Consider the following 21038-nt stretch of genomic DNA (forward strand, 5'->3'; position numbering starts at 1 on the left):
GGGTACCTACCTATTTTGTAAATAGTGTGACGTGATGTTTTTTGAAAGGTGTACCTATATTTAATTAAATATGGTTTTATTTATTTCAGTCCACGCTTCTAAGGGGACGTAAGTACTGAATAACATTATATAATCACTTCATATCAAATGAAACATTTGGTAGATGTAGAAACTCACAAATATTAAAAGTATAATTAATAATTTCCAGAAAGTTAATGCATGTACTTTTCATGGTCAGTAATTACCTACTAAAAATGTATTTATTATATTGTATTGTATTATAAATGTATATTAACATTTTTACAAAAAAAAATATAATTATAATACTTTATAAATTAGTAACTACATAAAAGTATAACTCTTAATTCTGTGTTTTTTTTTTCGCGCGTATCTAAAATTAAATTTTAGACAAAGTAACTATTTTGCTAATTACGTAATATAATGAGCTACGACGAACTTAATTTAAATCTTAATTTTATTGTTTACAGCCAGGCCTGCATATCTACAGTTTGAAGGTACTAAAAATAACAGTAGCACAGTTTTTTTTTAACTTAGGTATATATTTTAAACTCTTAAATTATTTCTGTGAGCAGGCGAAATGCTGGAGGCATTTAATATTCTAACGAACTCGATGCAAAACAAAGGAGACGCTAACCTACTTTCCTATGGCAAATTCAACCAAACCTATGCTGAAGGAGCGGATGAGTAAGGGAAACAAAACATAACATTAACACTTTGATTTATTCTTTGACAGTGAGATAATTTATTCTTTTGATTATACTTTACAAGTCTTATCTGACTAGTGCTACACAAAACGCAGAAGAAAGGTGTACGATCTTAACACCAGTCGATTTTGATGATCTCTGTATGAACGGTCCTGCTTCACGGCATTACTGTTGGCTTATTTCTTTAAAAAAATAAGCCACCATTTTCATCGTAGTTGCTAGTATTTTTTTTTAATTTCCAGGTTGAAACAGACTCCCGATTTCACTGCTACGGAATTCAACACCACATTAGCCGGGCAGCTGAACAAGGATCTTGCGAATTGCGCAGCGCCCAATACGCCGGAAAATATCGCCCCCTTCATGAAAGGTGTAGTCCGTAGATTCGTAACAGACCCCGAACTGCTAATCCTTTGTCTATTGTTAAGTAAAACCACACTTTGCTACTTACCTGCAAGAAAGCTTTAATTATTCTTATCGGAACCTGAGCGCGGGCTAGTCCAACGCTCAATAAACCAGTTGGTCTACGAGCTAGCCACGGAAATAGGTGTGCAATTTATAGAGCATAAAAATTCCTCTAGTTACGAGTAGTATGCCATACTAGCTATCATTATTAATTAATCCGGGCGCCTGGCAGCTGTTTAGCGGTGGGTGCGGGAGTGGATGGACAACAAAGGGGTTGTAAAATCAATTGAAGGTGTGCAATTTATAGAGCTCTCGTCTCGTCTCATCAGCATCAAATATATTTTTCGACAAAATTTGAAATCTTAAAACATGTAGGTATAATATCGCATTCCAACGCCCAACATCCGTTCCAATTCTTGGAGTAACGGATTACTTGTTGTTGTTATTAAGACGTAAGAAATAGACCGCTTATATATTTAAATTTGTTGTACATTGTATGAGCTACTTACATAAATTTCCTTTCCTTTACAGAAATGGTTGATATATGCTCAAATTATTTGGCACAACACGCAGAATTTAACAGTAAGTTATAAACATGTAGCCTTTCATATACTTAGTATTTCTGTTATTTTTATTTAAATAACGTGATATCTAAAGCTATGAATTTTTCGCAGAGGATAAAGGGCCAGCTTTCAAAATTTTGATAAAAGAAATGAAAAAGAAGTCCAAAGATGAGCTTTACAAGAAAGGAAAAATTAACCGCACCAATGGACAAGCGGCAGTAATGTTTGTACCTATATTTATTTGTTTAATTAAAGTTTGTTTAGTTAGGTATTTTTATACCTAATTAGATACTTTTAACTTATTATATTAGAACTAGGGGTTTTTTGGTGCTGTTCAAAAGAATATTTTTTCACTATAACGACGGGGACCTACCTGAAGCTATAATTTTAGCACATTGGGTTATCATTTAGTTTTTCTCACTGTGTAGATAATTATTTTAGACTTTACATTCTCATGTTAAACAATATTTAAACATATTAAGTTATATATAGAGGGCGGAGTACCGGTGGCAAATTTCACACTAAATGTATGGAGTTGCCTAAGTATTCTTATGATTAAATAAATAACGAATAAATGATTAATTTTGCATAATATTTTTTAGGAACTTATAGAAATTATCTTACGAGCATACAAATATAATGTTGTATATTATATTAAAGTTACAGGGTTTGTTGGAAATATAATGTAATATAGTAGTGTACCCTATGATGGGCGTGGAACCAGTAATGGGACAAAAAACCACAAATCCTGTAAAATAAGTGTCTAAATGTAGTTTATAAACACTGCCTGTATATTATCATAAATAAGAGTCCTAGAGCTGTTTCAGTTTGAATTTTTATTAAATTTGGTTGTTTTTTAAGAAATTGGCGTCAACCCAAAAGTTGTCGTGTCACTGAAAAAAAATACCACTACGAATTCTTAACAACTTCGCTAAGAGAGGTGAGTTAATTTATTAAATTTTAATTAATTAATACTTGATGAAAACTAGAATGTGTTTTGTTAATTGCATTTACCATGAGATAAGGTATACAACATACTATGTTGTGACTCCACAGATGTAAAAAAAATAGTGGTATTTGGCCCAATCCCATTATAGGAGCTGTAAAACTGCATACCTCCTATAATGGGACAATATACATAATGATGCTTGCCATGCCATCATTTCATGTTTAAACAATAAAATGTAGTTACGAAATATGTCAACCAGGAGGTATGCTCGGACTTCGGATAAATTAATATCGTTTTTCCAAACTTTCATTTAACTTGCCCTGTTAGTTAGTGTGGGTCAAATCTTGGTAGCCGAGTTTGATCCACTTTCCGATTTCCGATTGAGTTGAAATTTTGTATTCGTAATTAAATATGCAAATCGGATGATAATGCAATATTATGATAACATGGACCAGATCTGATGACCTATTTCAATATTTTATACTGATAGAGCAGTGTCCATTACTGGGGGGCCCATTACTGGAGCTTTGGTGTCCATGACTGGAGAAAAATAACATAGTTTTAATTTGTTAAGTTTGTGGAAACTCATTGCAGTATCTTTGATACAACACGCCTAAAACATGAAAGACGGATAGGACTTTCATCTTTCAATACGCTAAGCGGTAGACCATTCACATGTATTAGGGAAATATCACAAATACTCCAAATTCCCTCTTAAATGTCCCATGACTGGTGCTGTTACTATATGTTGTTAATATCTATAATACATAATAATATGTTTTCTTATCAAAACATTATCATTAGGTACTAAATACTAGACTAAGAAGTTATACCTGCCAAACGATATATTATTTTCATGACCATTCAATTACAATTGAGGACTGGAATTATGTGTTCGAGGTCCTCCTCACAATCTACACTTAAGTGCGTATCCATGTTATAAAATGACTGGACTATGGCCACATGTTCCTGGTTTTTCGGAGTGAATCGGTTTCTTAATTTATTGAAGATCCATTTATGAGTGGAAAACGATCGCTCTACATCTACCGATGTCATGGTTGCATGTTTAAGGACTTGTTTATAATTTTCCATTGTAATCATATTCCTTAATTCGTCAGCATCTGGGTTTATATCTAGAACCAATTTGAGTTTATTTCGCACGGTTTCACTTCCTTGGAGGCTTAAAATACTCCTAACTATATCTATTACCAGAAAACTTTCTTCTATCGGAATTTTAGTGCATAGTGTTAAGTACTTACTTCCAATTTACGAGTAGGTACCATACTAAGCTTCTTTAATCATATATATGGTACAAAAACAAGTCAAAAAACAATAAATAAAAATAACTTAAAATTAAACTTAAACTAAAATACAAACTATTCTAAAATAAAATAAAACTAATCTAAACTAAATCTAAAAAAGGCCCCTGTGGCAAGGTCCCCAAGATGCTGGCTGCGTTACCCCGCTGAACTGCCAGACTAAAGCGTTGAGCGAGGTAACTGCCAGCTCTCGGGTCCCCAGTTGCGTCCCTGAGTCTCTTTGAAAGGTTTCCAAAGAGACTCAAGGCGCCAGGACCCCACGGACCCAGGGTCTCGACGCCGAAAGGAACGAAAATGTATTCGGCGCCGAGACCGCGATACTTCCCAACCTTTGCGTTTTCGGCCGCTTCCGCAGCAGCTGCCGCCTTCGCAGAGGTTCCGTGGAGATGTGACGGGGCCAGCGTGTCTACGCAGGTTGCGTCCCACACTAGCACCCGCCCCATACTCCACGGAATCAAGGACATCCCGTCAGGTCTCTTGCCGTCACTTCTCAATATGCCGGTCGGCTCCAATAGAGCAGGCACATTGACCGACGCAAGAGACCGACGGATGATGTCGTTAAGGGCGGCATGCCTGGAGAAGCGGCCCGCGCTCCGCTGGCAGGAGAGACCGTGGTGGCCTAACTGGTCTACGTCCGCACCGCAGGGGCAACGATGAGGGGCACACACCGGGATACCCAAACGGATGCAAATCGAGAGCCGGAGTGTGTTGGGCTCTAAAAAAGTTCCAATTTTAGGAGAAGGATGCGCGCGGAGCCAGTGCCCAGCCTCTCTAGTACCTACTGCCAAGAGTCTAGCTCTTTCCGCAGCGCCGCCGCACTGGTCAAGAAGGGTAGCTGAAGCCAATTTGCACACTGGGTCGTCCCAATTTCTTTGTGAATTTGGATGTTCAGGGAGGTCTTGACCGGGACACGCACGCAGCCACGCATTCTTTGCGTCTTCCAAGCCCGGGATCTCATAGTTTGTGCGAAGGATTTTACCTATGAGACCCAACGAACTGTGGACCGACGACAAAAAAGCTGGCAAAGCTACACCCGACATCCTACGGATGCCTAAGCCACCGTGCCTGATAGGAAGGGACCCTTGACACCATGACCGATCACTGAACTTAATGTTGAGGACTTTCTCTAAATTATTTTTAATTAAATCATCTACTCGCGATAAAAGATCTTGATTCTTCCACAAAGGACAGCAACGGAGCACATATGTTAACTTTGGAATGAAGAGACAAAATTTGATAATAGAGAGTGCATAGTGGGGACTAATTTCGAGTAAACGATGAGAATTATCCTGGAATTTTGATATAGAATTTTCAATGTAATCGGGATAACTTTCCTCGAATACTGGGGATCCTAGGAGGCAAAGTGTACGTCTATCGAGAATTTTAATAGTGGGGGCCAGCTGATTGAATCGTTGTATCAAGCTATTGACATCGACGACGCAGGAATCTGGAATGTAAAGTTCGCATACTAAGTACATTAGGTAAATGAATAATTTTATTATTCAAGCCTAAAATAATAATTATAAAAACGACTCCATACCTTTTGTGTGAAATTTGCCACCGGTACTCCGCCCTCTAGTTATATACTTACATACATAATTTATGCCTTTATGTAAATACTCTACTTTTAAATCACAGTTGTATAAATTGAGCCTACAGTTACTTAACCTCCTCCAAGCCTTCGAATGATTTCGTTTCTTCGTCAGCTTCTGGATGGCCGATTGGTTCTCCTCTAAAATGCTCCTCTATTTGCTGGAGCGTCCTACCGCTTGTCTCTGGTAGAAGGAACCATATCACCACCAGACACATTAACATAGTTACGGAGTGTAACAAATACACTCCATGTAAACCCATAACCGATTCTAGAGCTGGAAAAGTCTTGAGTACCAGAAATATCGACCCAGACACTGATATTAGGCTCACGCTTGCTCCGAGACCTCTGTACTGTAAAGGAAAGACCTCGCCGGCTATTACGGTAGGCAGTGGAGCCGTGCCCAGGCCTAAAGCCAAAGCCTGTAGACTAATGAGTGTGCCGGGTACCCACAGTGAGTCCCAGGGAAGTAAGCCTTTGGTTTTGATAAACACACGTAGGCGGCAAGACCTAACATGCTTCCGACGGACATCGACGCTGTAGTAAAAGTCAGTGTTCTACTTTTAATTTTGTTTGTCACGTAAATAGAAATTACACTGAAGAACAATCTTACGGCATCCAGGGCCACCATCCAAATATGAGCATTAACATCGGGGCCCATCAACAAATTCAAAACGGTAACCGCATACGCTCCCATAAGCGTGCCACCTGCGAAGTTCATCATAAAAAACATCGCAAATACCAAGATAATTGGCTTGTATAACTCTTTTTTCTTCGCGATTGCACTAATTTGGTGAAACCTGTTTTTCTTTATGATTTCTTTTTGGTCTAGTATTTTACTGGCTTGTATCAGTCCCTCCAATTCAGCCATTTCTTTTATCCCTCTTAGCCATATGAATGTTTTTTTACATTCGGCATGTTTGCCTTGCTTCGCCAGCCAACTAGGAGACTCTGGAGAATAAACCATCATGAAAATACTGGCGAGAGGAAAGGCCATTGAGATGACTGATGTTGTTTTATAGCCGGTAACAGAGCCGACGAAGTGGACGAATAAGATGCCGAATGATTTGGTCAAGTTGATGAGACTGAGGAATTCGCCGCGGTGGCGAGGGCTGGTATACTCGCCGATAAAAATGGAGCGCAGCGGCATTAACAAACCAAATGCCAAACCTTGAAGAACCTTACCAACAAATAGTCCCTGAAAAAAAAAGCTAAATGAAAAAGCGTAGCGTTGAAGGATGTAAATTACCTAATACGCATAACTCATTTTCTTAGTTGCGTTGTTGTTTCGGGGTTGCGTTGTCATCGTTTTTGACACCAATTGCATAGATGAGGAGTGAATTTTCAAAATGGTTTATTTTTGTATAGTTTTCATAGAGAAATAAGCCCTTTTGAAAAGACTCTCTTCGAATACGACTTAGTTATTTTTAAAATATTAGTGAAAATGTCAAAATACTTCTATATTTGTGGCCACGGCTATGATCGGCCAACCCAACAGCATAACCAGGCTGGCTATATACTGCGCTACCTTGCGCCCGGCATCTTCCATCACAGGCGATATCAAGAAGTCACCAAAGACCATAGCGATTGAACTTACTGCGGCTGGAATAAAAGGAAAACTATTACTTTTACGAATACTACTACTACTACTTACTTACTAGGTTGGCGCGATGACCCAAAATGAGTCTTGGCCTCCAACACAAGAGCACGCCACTTTGATCGGTCCAGAGCGGTATCCCGCCAGCTTTCGCCGACTCCGAGCTCACGGAGATCTGCCTCCACTCTATCTGCCCAACGGTATTTAGGACGACCAACAGGACGGCGTCCATTTGGTCGACCCAAGTAGGCCTTTTTGGCTGCCCGATCTTCACCCATCCTTTCGAGATGGCCAAGCCAGCGGAGACGATGCGCTTTGGTCTCACCTATTATGTATTGTCACTTTCCTATTATTGTCACTTTTACGAATATCATTTAATATTACAATTAAATAATACTAATAGGCAAATATCACAAGAAACTTTCTTTTCAGTACCGCACCCTGAACTTTTGAACTACTCAAAAAAACGCATTTAACCGATTTGCAAGACCGAAGTGATCCCATAAGAGCACCGTGAACAAAGTTTTGTACGGTGCTCTAAAAAGTAGTTATTCATATGATGTTTCCATGCCAAACATTGTGAATATTGTGATGGCTAAATCCTGCGTATTTAAGCAGAGTAAAAAAAATCCTATGTGTAGAATGCCGCGGTTTAGCTGTAGGTTTAGGGGTTTTGGGTAGATTAGGGACTTGGCTGACCTATCCAAGATGCCTGGTCCTTTGTAATAGTGATACCGGATTCGGGCTGGTCCAGTTGGGGCAGCAATACTGCGGGGAAACCAATCAGGCAGCCCTGCCCGATGCAGTTGGCGCACACCGCTGCAGTCACGAAACAGTGAAAATTTACATTTTAAGTACAATCGCCATCAAATACATATATCGGAGCGGCCTCAATGCGATCTGAATAACGAGCTGAACATGTACTTTAAAGCTTTGATAAGACAGACTTTGTTCAGGTACTTGACAATTTATTTTGAATATTAAGATATTTTTCGCGTATAGATTTTCGTACATTGACCCGCCTCGCCTGTTGACATCTAGCTTTATTTCTTGCTTCCATGGTACATTTTTGGGTGGTGTTTACATTTCTTATGGATCGTATTTACATGGACCCTGAATAGGGTGTAGCAAACATAGTAATTAAGTTATAGGTACTTAACACATCTCTAAGTGAACAAAAAAAATCATCAGCTGGTCGTATCGCGATGGAAGGACCGTCTGCTGATCACATGAACAATATGAACAGTTATTATACGTAGGTATATCAAGATCTGTTCCTGGCTCGTGGGCTATGTTAGATAGTTTCTGACTTACTTGTCTTATAAACGGTGTGGATTTCATCATTCTTCAATACGTGTACATACTCGTATGTGTATTTTAAAATACAATTTTACTACAATAAGAACTACTAGCCCTATTTTATACTATTTGACACTTTCTAATAAAATCAAATAGGTATCTTCACATCATTCATGCACGTCACGTAGGTAACTAAATTATATGAAATAGAAATATAAATGATTTATTGTATTATGTAGCGTAGATAAATAAAATTTTTGGCCGTGATTAGGGTGACCATAAATCTCGTTACTACGTTAAAAAAATCTCATATCTCGCACTACTACTCAAAGTTAAAACGCAGTAACTCTGTATGCATCCCATACATAATTACCACATTTTTCTTTTGATTGACAGAACAAGTTTATAGTTTTTTCAAAGTAGTCACGATCTCTAATATTGTAAACCGATATTTTTTCCAGTAGGTAGGTATCTACATAAATAAAATCTCAATGGATGGTTCTATAGAGATGTTACTACCTTTTTTTTATTATCAGTCCCTCAAATGGGTCAAAAAATGTTTGTTAGTGTTATGCGTCTTTCCTGTGGACAACATAAAATATATGGACTTTTAATTTTCAAACCTTCTTGTTATAAATATCCTTAGCTATATTAGGCATACGAGTAGATGGGTTACTGTTAACTTGGAATTATATATTGATTATATTCGTTAGCAAATATAATACTTAATAGGCAATTATTACGTGTCCCGAATTTAGCTCCAGAGTTCCGAATTTTTGCTCCAAAGTCCCGAATTTTTCTATTCCATAAACAGGAAATCAGATCTGCGGGCGCAGCACGGTTCCATTTTTATCGACTATCACTATGCGCGTCCCTTTCGCACTAACATACTTGTTAGAACGTGACAGGCATGGTGATAAGGGATAAAAACGCGACCGTGCTACGCCGCCTGGTAACCCTACTCGTAATATAAGTATATTTGCTCAAGTGATAACTATTTTTATGAATATAGTGAACGAACGCTTCTCTATACAAACATAGTTCCCATTTTCCTCCCTGGGTATTAACACTAAGGGCGAGTTACACCAACCACCGTTAACAGACTGATCCACGTCACGCACCAAAGATCTATGAAATTTCCCATACAATAAAATTTTACGAACGCTTTAGCGGTGACTGACGGTTTGGTGCAACCGACCCTAAGTAAAGAAAATATTTTACCATAGCTATGCCTCTTTGTTAGATTTTTATATTTTGAGTTAAGCGCTTTTAAAAATTTGTAAGATGCAGGGGACAATTTCGACTGTTCGCACTTTACTCTAATAATAGCAAAAAAAATGCTGAAAATCAAACGAAGTGGGGCATAGCATAGCTTTTTTTAAATGTTTTCCATGATGTCAATAAGAGGAAAACAGGGACTACGTTTGTATAGGAAACCGGTTGTCCCCTTTCCTCTTAATAAATAATTGAAATTTAAAACTTCACTTGAGTAAACAGTTTTACTCAAATATGCGTGACAATACACAATACACGTTCTTAAGAATAGGCTGCGAAGTGGGAACTCCATCTTCCCATACCATAGCCAAGTTGAAGAGTAGCAATTTTCGTAGAATTGATTGGTTTATACCCACAAGTGATATCGTTGGAATCAGGCATGGTCTACTGATTATCAAAATGCATCTTGTCACCTTCTAAAGTGATGTAATTAGTTTTTATGACGTCACAAAGTCGGCAGTAGGTACAAAGTTTTTTTTAACATACCATTTGGAGTAACAAATGAAAGGGCTATGTGAGTAGATTACAAATATATAAAACAGTCTAACATTTTCACTACTTGGTCTAACAAATTATTAGAAAACGCTCAAAACTGTCACCATGCAGAGTTAGAGAAATAAGCTATTAAAAATATATAATTATCATGCTTTCTACAAATTAATTGCCTTCATATTTTGATTCCACCTACCGCTTGTGATCGTGTTTGACGCTCCCGTATTGGCTTAGGTATAGATAAAATTCTTTCAACTGAGCTTGTTCACTTACCTGTACTAACAATGGCATTGTTCTATTACAATCCTATTAACTGCTTTTGTTCTCGTAGGCGCCAACCAATTTACTTACAATATAAGTTAGAAGTACATTGCATGTATATTGAATTCTAAACCTTATTTCTTGTTGAATGGGGTTAAAATGGTCTAAAAAGATAATATCATATTCAATATTTTGGAAAGTCACATGCACCTTAGCCACGACAGGTGTCGATGGTTGTTAAATGCAAAAAAAGTTGGGTTAGCCATTATTTAGTTAGTGTATTTTGTAGTCTATTGTTTAAAGAAATAGAGTCGTTAATCTATACTAACATTTCAAGGCGGTTATAATCTGCTTTTACTACGAGGGGATTATCCTAATTTGTGGTTTCCAACTCAATGGTATTGTATTCTTGAGACTCTTTGAGTAAACTAGCTCAGATCGCTTGATTCACACCATACACAATACAGCCACGATAAACATTGTCGTCCTACGAGTACTTGACACTGCTTGTATAGTCTGTAATCTGTAATAGACTCGAAGGCCAATGATGATAATGATTTGATTCCAGACTTGAGAAAGCTAAAGGGTTGGAGGCCGACCATGACGATCCCAATCTATCTCAAGATATACATTCGAAGTTGTCTAATTTAGTGAAGACCGCTACTCCAGAAGAGCTGAAAACCGATATGGCTGGCAAGTTTCACTACCTAGTACATAAAAGTCTGTTGGTGGCCTAGGCCACCTAGCGGTAAGGCGTGCGACTTTCAAACCGAAGATCACGGGTTCAATCCGATGAGTTTCCTGAATTTTTTTGCCATAACTCAAAAACGGCTGGACCGATCATGTTCGCCATAGTTTCAATTTAATGGTGATATTTACCTGTTGATTTTCGGTGAAGGAACACGTCGTGAGAAAGCTGAACTAAATATTTAGTCTCAATAACTCCTAGTTTTCCTTCTGGGTTGAAAGGTCAGATGACAGTCGCTTTTTCAGTGGACCTCGCCGCCGTGGCAAAATGCCTGGTGATTAATTTGTTTCTATCGAACCTGCAGTGACTGATGTCTGAAAATAAATAATGCTTTGCATTTGCGTTTTCAGAAACCGTGGACATCTGCTCTAAGTTTCTGTCTCAGCATGCTGTGGATGAACGTGAGTCACTACCATGATCTTTTAAAGATTATAAAGCACCTTTAGGCACGGATCGCCACAAATAAATTCTGACTTTTTCGTATGAATTGGCAGTGGAACGAGGACCTGCCTTTGACATATTGATTAAGAAGTTGGAAGCGGAAGGGTCTCAGAAGTTTACACCACAGTTCAAGCCTTTGGAAACCAATTTCATCGCGGCATATGTGTTAGTACCTACATATTTTATCTTAAAATAGCTAGCTGTTTCCTAATAAGTACCAAATTACCGCCTTTCACATTATTAGTTCTTACTGTAAAATTTAAAGACTGATACATGCATTTAACCGTTTTATAATCTTACTAATTACTAATATTTGATAGCATGTGTTTGGAATAATGTTAAAAACTATTTAAGAGCCAAATTTTTGTTTAATATGTTAACTATACGGTGTATACGGGGTGACGGTTTCAAAATTACGATTGAATCTATACACATGTATTAAATTGATGCATGTAGTCGCTAAACCCTAGGTATTGCCTTGATTAAGCCGTTTTAACGTAAAACTACATAACTAATAATAATACCATGTAGGTATTATTATGTAGAAAGAAATGCACATTTATTAAGCTAGAAACGACTGGTTGAAGCTACGGGTGGCTGGCTCATTTCTTGCTCAGCGTATTGCAATAGACCGCGGGCCAGGAGCAAATATCGTCAGTCATCGCCTCCCTCTTGATATTTTGTCAGATAATAGTTTAGATGCTATCATAGATAGTCGTGGCTGCCATTCCTCAACCCACCAACGGAGCGCCAGCTGACGTCCATAAGGGATCATCATACATAGCCGTTAACCAATATACGAGTTATCACCCGGGAGGCGATTGGTCATGGAAATCTGTTTGTGACTCGCGGTCTACAATCTTTTCCTGTGTGGTAACGCCGCCAGTCTCATAAAGTTCAGGGCGCGTAGCCAACGTGCCAATCGTTAACGCTCCGTAGCGTACCGTAGTCATCTCTCTCTATCACTCTTCCACATATATAACTCTTTCATAGACAGTGACAGTTGCGTTTCGTTCGCTACGGACCGTTAACGATTGCACATTGCATCGCTGAGCACTGAGCGGGACGGCCGGGCATGCCCAGGCTCGAGGATGTTTTATTTAAAGAAAAAAATCGACAAGTGTAAATACGAAAAATAACAATAAAAAAAAATCTAAAAGTGCGTACCACTTAGAAGATTTTTTTATGTTCATTACATCGTGTTATGATCTAAAAACCGCTACAATTTTTTAAAAACTGTTGCACGTTACCCACTGCACGATAAAAACACTAATCAAAATATTTATTTAATTAATATGATTTGTTCCCTAAGTTGCCGCCAGGTTTTTAATATCCGAATTTGTGTAGTTTTATTTATTAATTAAGTTGGCATTCTGTTACATTTCTTTGTGAACTAAATTGAAACCGTCCTCATCAGACTAAAGTCGGCGCCAGGCCTAACCGGCATCACCCCGGATCCGGAGACTGCTCCAATTTTCAAGAAAGCTTTGCAAGCGGTCGCTGACAGCGTTTGTCCTCAAAATTTGAAGAACGATATGGCGGGTAGAAATAATACATATGATACCAATATGGCGTCAATCCTAGTCGCGAAAAGATAGAAACCAAATTCATATCATAAGTTTAGAAATCTAAATGTACCTGTGCCTAACGGGATAAGCTAATTAGTTAAAAGACTAAAACACCCAAATATATGTTAGGTTGTGTTGTGCTGTAGGTATCTCAGTGTTGCACTCACATTACCCTTTATACAAAAGTTTTTTGAAATTTCATTCTTCTTCTTCATTTGCCATGCCCTAACGGACGTCGCCGTCGGCGACCACCTTTGCCATCTCTCTCCTGCTCTTAGCCATTCTTGCCAGCGTGGCTGCGATATCCATGTTCGTATACGCCTATATAGCCACATTTCAAATGCTTCTATTTTCTTTTCCATAGCTTTATTAAGAGTCCACGTTTCGCAACCATAGAAAAGTAGTGATAGTACATAGCACTTCACAAGTCTCCAACGAAGCTTTAGGTTGATATCCTTGTTGGAGTAAATAGACTGCATTTTTATAAAGGAAATTTCATTGAATGTCAGTAAAAGAAGTTTATTTTGTTTTACACAGACTCCTATTAAATTCAGCGCGCCGGCACGCTCGCGACCCGATTCGAACTTTAAGATACGTCAATGAATAATCTAGAAACGATATGGATTAGACAAAATTCGAATCGGGCAGTCAGAATCTTTTTATATTAGGTACCTTTTAATCATTTACAGATACGTTTTTAACTTTCAGAGGTCGTCGCACGCTGTGCAAACTATCTATCAGCCTTCATTCGTGACCGAGGTGAGTTAAAGCGTAAATCTAAGATTTCTTATTTATTTTTGTGGAGGAATTTATTACGTTAACCATCGAAGCGGTACAGTACTTAAAAACTGTAAATCTCTGAAGTAGAGTAACATAAAAAGCCTTACCATAAAAGAAACTAATAAATACATCGTCATTCAGACTCGGTGACAATTTCAATATGGCGGTTTGTTTACATAGTTAGCAAGTTTCATAGAATTACAGTTTACATAATTATACCTCGTTTTTTTTAGCATTAGAAAAAAGGTAAACAATCTTGATGTGTCTTTTAATTGAAAAACACATTTTAAAAATAAGTTACGGCAAATATGTAACAATTATGAATCTAATACGATCATTTATATTTTTCTGCTTTCATAAGTAATAGTTTTTGGTTTTTAAAGCTAAAGCGTTTTTCAATTAAAAGACATGTCAAGATCGCTTGCCTTCTTGCAAGTTCTTTCTAATGCTAAAAAAAACGAACTAAGTATATGTATAGTTGGTCAAGCAAATCTTGACAGTAGAACAAGGCGGCAAATTTGAAAAATGTAGGCGCGAAGGGTTATCGTCCCATAGAAAATTTGATTTCGCGCCTTTTTCTTCTGACAAGATTTGCTTGACCAGCTATATTAATTACTATTCCCAAATTCTTTAATGGACAACGGTAACTTATTTGCAGTCAGGCGTAAGGCCCCAGTATACAATGGGCCATCGCCGGCCACTCCAAGGGACGCAGCCTTGCGGTAGAATGAGATAGCAATATCACTTGTTCCCTCTAACGCATAAATGCGTCCCTTGGAGTGGCCGGCGATGGCCCATTGTGTACTGGGGCCTTAGTAAAAACGAAACAGTCGGATATGTGCATGGCATGACTTTGGTAGGTCAAATGCTAAGATAAAGACATGTTCTTTCAGAAAAGGCTTTGCAGATTGTGATAGATGCAATGAAAAAGAATCCAACTAAAGAATTAGCGAAAAGGGGGCCTTATTCTATGGACTACGGATATGGAGCCATGGAGTAAGTGAAATTATGGATAAAACAACTTTAATACTTGATGTTGCGTTCCTGTTATCCCTATTGTTTTAGGGATACCTATACTTATGTGTATATAATATTAGTACATTATTGTCGAGGCTCGGAAGTAGCTACTTGCTGGCTGAGGTTTCGTTTTAAACGGACGACCTTGGGAACCCGTATAATTGAATTCGAAGCCAGCAAGTAGCCTTGAAGCCGAGGCATATAAAAATAACGCAAGAAATATAAATAGGAAGGTATAATACATATACATATATATAAATATTTTACAGGAGCAACCTTCTTACGTATATATTTTCACAGACAAAAGTAAAAACAATTAAAAAGATGCTCTTTAAAAAATATAATAAATCGCATGATACATTTGTTAGTAATGCCAGGCGTGGCTCACTCCGCGATTTCGTCGCTTTGCTACAGGTAGCTAAAAGTCCATCCGTTTGACCCTAATTTTGGGGTTTGCCTTAAGCCGCGCGTGGCGCTGTCGCCACCTAGCGGCCATATCTGTGCTGATCGTGACAGACGCGTTTTGTTAGAGAGTGAGTCTTCTGTACCTAGTACTATTATTTATTCTGTGGTAATGCACATAAATATGTACAATAAACCTACCTGAATACCTGCCATACCTGCCAGAATGAAGACCGTAGTGTACTTAATTAAATGAAATCAATTGTTTATAGAACCGAAACTGCGCCTACAATTGTTCCATATCTTCCCATAAAAGATATCGCGGATGAGATGAAAGGAAAATTAAACAAGGATACGGAAAATGTAACTCCTGCAAACTTGAAAGTTGCGGTGAAAAGTAAGTGCCTGTCATTACGACTAAGAGCACTCGTCCATGTTTTTTGCGGGTACGGTTTTTTTTCTGTAGTATGCAAACAGAATCTTCGTGTGCAAGTTACTATATTAGAGCCTATACTACTAAAACGAGATCCTGCAAAAAACCGTACCCGCAAAATACTGGACGTTAGTGGGAAACAGCTCTAAAGGCCCCAGTACACAATGGGCCATCGCCGGCCACTCCAAGGGACACATTTATGCGTTAGAGGGAGCAAGTGATATTGCTATCTCATTCTACCGCATGGCTGCGTCCCTTGGAGTGGCCGGCGATGGCCCACTGTGTACTGGGGCCTTGACATGCATAAATCAAGATCTTTCTTGATTTAATGGACGTTTAACGTAGGTACTGTAGATGAAGCTATGTTGAAATTAAATCAAACCAATTGTCTACTTTATTTATAGTTCATTCGCGTTAAGAATGCAATAAAATCATTATTGACCGCCGGGCTAGCCAAGCCCATTAACCAATCAAATCGTTAGTAATTACAAAATGGCATACTTACTAATTACATAGATACAATATTTACGAAGTGGATGCACGTCCCGTTCTAGGCTCTATTTGAGGGCCTACCGCGAACCACGTTCGACGTGTTGCCTCCCTGTTACACTTACGTACGAATTTACAAATGCGACAGAGAGGCAACATGTCGTCGTTCGCGGTAGGCCCTCTGAATAGGGCTCCTTGTTATTAGTAGAAAATCACTGTAATTATTTTTTGCAGGTGCGGTTGGAGACGTTTCTAAGCATCTCTCACAGGGTACAGCTTTACGGAGTAAGTTAAACGATATGATGATAGTAAGACAGCTAGGCTTTTAGGGTGTAATAATTAAGTAGGTAACTTAATAGCACATTTCGATACACGTGCGAAAAGTAGAAAGTTCGCAACGAGTGCCGATAAATTGAAACTAGGCCGAGTCGAGAGTTATGGATTAACTTTTCGCGCGTGTATTGTACAACGTTTTACAGTAGGTACATTATGACCCTTTAAATTTTTGACAGTAGCACCGCAAAAATATGACGTCAATCTGCAAAAAGTGCAAAACACTAACCATTAATATATTTAGGTACTTATGAGCATTGCATGCGCATGGTAAGTTGATATTATACACGGTGTAACATGAGGAAACCGAATAATTTTAAGAGCGTATTCCTGATCATATTTAGAGACAAAAATGTCCTATAAACTTTTTTGTAATTCGCCTAATTTCAGAGATGATAATAATTTAAGAAAAAACAAGTTTTTATTGTTACATAGTTTAAAAGGCCTTTTTGATGGTGATGTTGCTGCCATGAGACGTAGTCTAAATATCCTTACTGATAGATGTCAAAAAGTGACAAATAACACTTTGCAAAAAGTAAGTTTTACGAAAAAAAAATGTAAAAATCAATTTTAAGTGACAAGTTTACCAATAACATTTATTTTTTATGCACAAATACATTCAAAAAATTAAAAAAAACAAAACAACAAGATTTTTTTTTGGCGTAATTGACCCAAAACTCATGTTACATTTTTTCCTTCTTTTGACCTTAGAAATGCGTGGTTGAAATTATTCGGTTTCCTCATGTTACACCGTGTATAGTAGACATACTTGGTTATTTTAATATCACGAAAACTGGCCGGGTAAGGTCAATGTGGCTAATTCCGTCAGAGGGGGCTATTCCGTCCACGAGCGTATATTTCTTTGATTTTCAATCGTAGGAAAATAAACCGTTTGCTTTTGATTAGGTACTGAAACTGAAAGCAATCGCTGCTTGGTCTATGAAATTACCAATTTTATTCGTTGTTCGAAAATACAGTTTAAAATACACGGTGTAACATGAGGAAACCGTGTATAGAATATTTTATACGTGATACAAACGTGCAAATTACGGGCAGTTTTCAAAAAGTTGGAACATCCCGGAAATCACTGGAAAAAATCACAATAAATTAAGAAAGTTTCCATTCTGAAATTTCAAAAAGTTTATAGGACATTTTTGTCTCTAAATATGATCAGGAATACGCTGTTAAAATTATTCGGTTTCCTCATGTTACACCGTGTATACGCCCAGGGAGATGGTACGGAGGATTCTCGGGGGTGTAAAACAAAAGACCGTGCGTCCATCTGTACATAGGTTTATTACCGGACCATTCCTTCCTAGTCATTCGATTTCGAACAGTAATTCTTATAGTAGAGATGCGTTTTTGTTTTAAGTATGATGGCAAGTATGTTGCCGCTACGGACTAAAGGGTTATTAATACACTATTGCCGGCGCCAGAGGCCGCGTGGGCAGACTTAACCCTACCCTCCACCAATAAACAATACTTATATTCATACATATTTCAGGCAAAGCAGCCGGTGAAAGATATCCGCAGAACCTGTTGTCAGAAGTCATGAAATCAGCCGGGGACAAGACACTTTACAAACATAAAAACTACACTGACACTTACGCAGGCGGTGGAACAGAGTACGTTTAAAACTAGTGTAAAATAAAAACTTTTTACAAAAAAAAGAAACCCGACTTCAAATAGGATGAAATAAAATATTATCCTTTTTAAGTCTATGCGTTACCAACTGATATGTTTGAAGTCGGTGCCAAGCCAAGTAGTAACAATACCCGTCAAAAATAATTTATAACTATAAATCCCATTAGAACTGTACTAATAACTATTATAAATGTGTAAGTAATTCCCTCAATTCCTCATGGATTCCATCATCAGACCAGAACCAAAAATAATACGGAGACACCTTGGGTGAACTCCTTCCAAACAAAAAAAGAATTACTCAAATCGGATCACAGGTGCCGGAGTAATCGCTGAACATACTACATTAAAAAAAACATCATCATTATCATCAAAACAATCATCATCATCAGGTCTACTTCACCAAAGTGGTGGTTTTCGGGAGAAAATGCTCGAGTTGCTTAAGAAAACACCCAAATCACCATGCATGTGCCTTTAAAAATTGAGGAGTTCCCTCAATTCCTCATGGGGGATCCATCATCAGAACAGAACCAAATTAAAATGGGACCAACTCGGAGGTAGCTCCTTTCATACAAAAAAAGAATTACTCAAATCGGACTACGGATGTCGGAGTAATCGGTGAACGTACATAGAAAAAAAAAAGATAGCCACAAACGAATACAGAACGTCCTCCTTCTATGAAATGGAAGTCGGTTAAAAAACACCATGTTCCTCGTACCTTATCAAATGAAACTTGATCATTGTACCCAGGTTTAAAAAAAACATAATTCCTTATACTATTAGGTAATTAAATAAAGGCCTGTTATTTTTTATCGGCTTATTAGCTTTGTCCGACTGTAGGACCCGACACTTTTCTGGAATGGCTCCAAAAGCACTCCACCTCAATATTGCCAGTGTAACTCTGGCATTAGTTTACTCTATTTATCGGTATTGTCTTGGGTCGTCCCATTCGTTTTTCGTCAAGTTCTTATGTTAGTCCTATTCCGCTTTCGTCACCCATTCTACATTCGTCACAATCGTCGGTGGCTTTCAAATTAATGTAGAACGCCGACGATGCGCGACGAAAGCAGAATAGGACTAATTTAAGAACTTGACGTAAAACGAATGGGACGACCCAAGACGATACCCATTTATCTTGTATCGAAGCAAATGTCACCGTTCAACAGGTTACAGTATGCCGGTAAATTACAAGCTGATCCAAATGCAAAAGATTTACAAATCGAGATCGATGCTGAGCTACGCAGAGGAGTACCAGACAAAATTGCCCCAACGATCTCGAAAAGTTTGGAAGGTGAGCAATGTTAGCAGCAGAAGTTAGTATGTGTAAGAGGTGCTAAAATTTTTAATTTAATGATAATGAAATAAATGATGAATATAATAGCAACATAAGTTCTACAATATTTGTTGCTTTTCATGCGTGCAGGTACAATGACAGATGCTGCAAATCATTTGGCTAAGTCGGGAATGGCAAAAGGTGAGCTGCTTTTGTTATTGATGGTCACTTGAATTTTATACGAGATGCCACATTTCTTGCGTTGAATGTCCGTATTGAAACGAGACGCAAGTCACGCAAGCGATGTGGTATCCCACAAATATCAATCTGATGTGGCCTGGCAACAAAACTCGTAGCATACATCCAAATATCTACAGTAATGTGTATATGATATGCGACACGTCTGGGGTTGCAGGCGTCCATAGGCTACAGTGATATATTTTTGTCATGTGGGCCGTATGTTTGTTTGCCACCAAAGTTGCTATCAGAAAATGCTTCAGGCTTAAATACAGAACTATCTTCTGCCAGTAACTTAGTGCACAGAATGATGATTCCCTTGATAAAATCCCAATGCCTATTTTACCAAATTTTATCTAAATCAGTCCAGTGGTATAAACGTGAAGAAGTAAATGACAGATGACAGATGAGGAAGATAAAGTTACTTTCGCACTTATTATAGTACCTACCTATTTTAAAACCTGCGTCAGGTTTGAGAGTTTTGGATAAGTCACTACAGATGTAGTGCATAATCATTTGCCGTCGTATTTTTACGGAACTGTTCGTATTTGTCATGCTACTTCAGTCAACCTAAGTACTTATTGGTCTGTTTGTACTGAGACTGACTGAAATAGCATAACACGTTCGTGCGTTTTCGTTAAAATTAGATGGTTAAGGATTATTCACTACATCTGTACAAACCCTCCCTTCCTAGAAACGACTAGTTACCTAACTTTGTTGTTGTAGGTGAGGCTCTGGAGCACCTGACAAAAGAGATGAGGAAAAAAGGCGATACTCCATTGGCCAACCTCCAAGGCTACGAACAAACTTATAAAGATGGTGCTATAAGGTATTTAAGAGAGACTAATTGCCTAACTCGTACTTAATTAATATTTGAGTATTTTCAAACAACATGCGGTACTACTGGTACCTACATGACCGACCGCGCAAGAATGTATTACTTATGTAAAAATACATATAAAAATAAGTGTTCCGTGAACAAAGTACGTGTACGAAACACTAAAAACATTAAGGGTGCTTTTGATATGTGGATCAGAGGGCATATATACTCAGTCATTCTACGGATCAGAAGTATGGAAAATTGGAAATTATGTATTTATATAATAGCTGATATTTTTAGTTTTACGAATATATTACTTACAATCCACAGGTATATAACATCAAATAAAAACCAAAATTTTAATAAGATTTCTTATCATAAAA

At 38.0% G+C, this 21038-nt stretch overlaps 1 protein-coding gene and 1 pseudogene across 1 annotated transcript; one reads left to right on the plus strand and one right to left on the minus strand.

The window, feature by feature from the left end:
- Positions 1-5581: 5581 nt before the first annotated feature.
- On the minus strand, positions 5582-6753 carry LOC134680517 (facilitated trehalose transporter Tret1-2 homolog; annotated as a pseudogene).
- A 6444-nt stretch (positions 6754-13197) lies between these two features.
- Positions 13198-19630, plus strand: LOC134680433 (uncharacterized). The gene is made up of 7 exons (XM_063539565.1): positions 13198-13204; positions 13939-13989; positions 14904-15006; positions 15702-15826; positions 16586-16636; positions 18189-18309; positions 19492-19630. Exons 1-7 carry the CDS (start codon positions 13198-13200, stop codon positions 19628-19630), a joined length of 597 nt encoding a protein of 198 aa, XP_063395635.1.
- Positions 19631-21038: the final 1408 nt, after the last annotated feature.

Source organism: Cydia fagiglandana, chromosome 3 (genome assembly GCF_963556715.1).
Source record: "Cydia fagiglandana chromosome 3, ilCydFagi1.1, whole genome shotgun sequence".
Taxonomy (NCBI): Eukaryota; Metazoa; Arthropoda; class Insecta; order Lepidoptera; family Tortricidae; genus Cydia; species Cydia fagiglandana.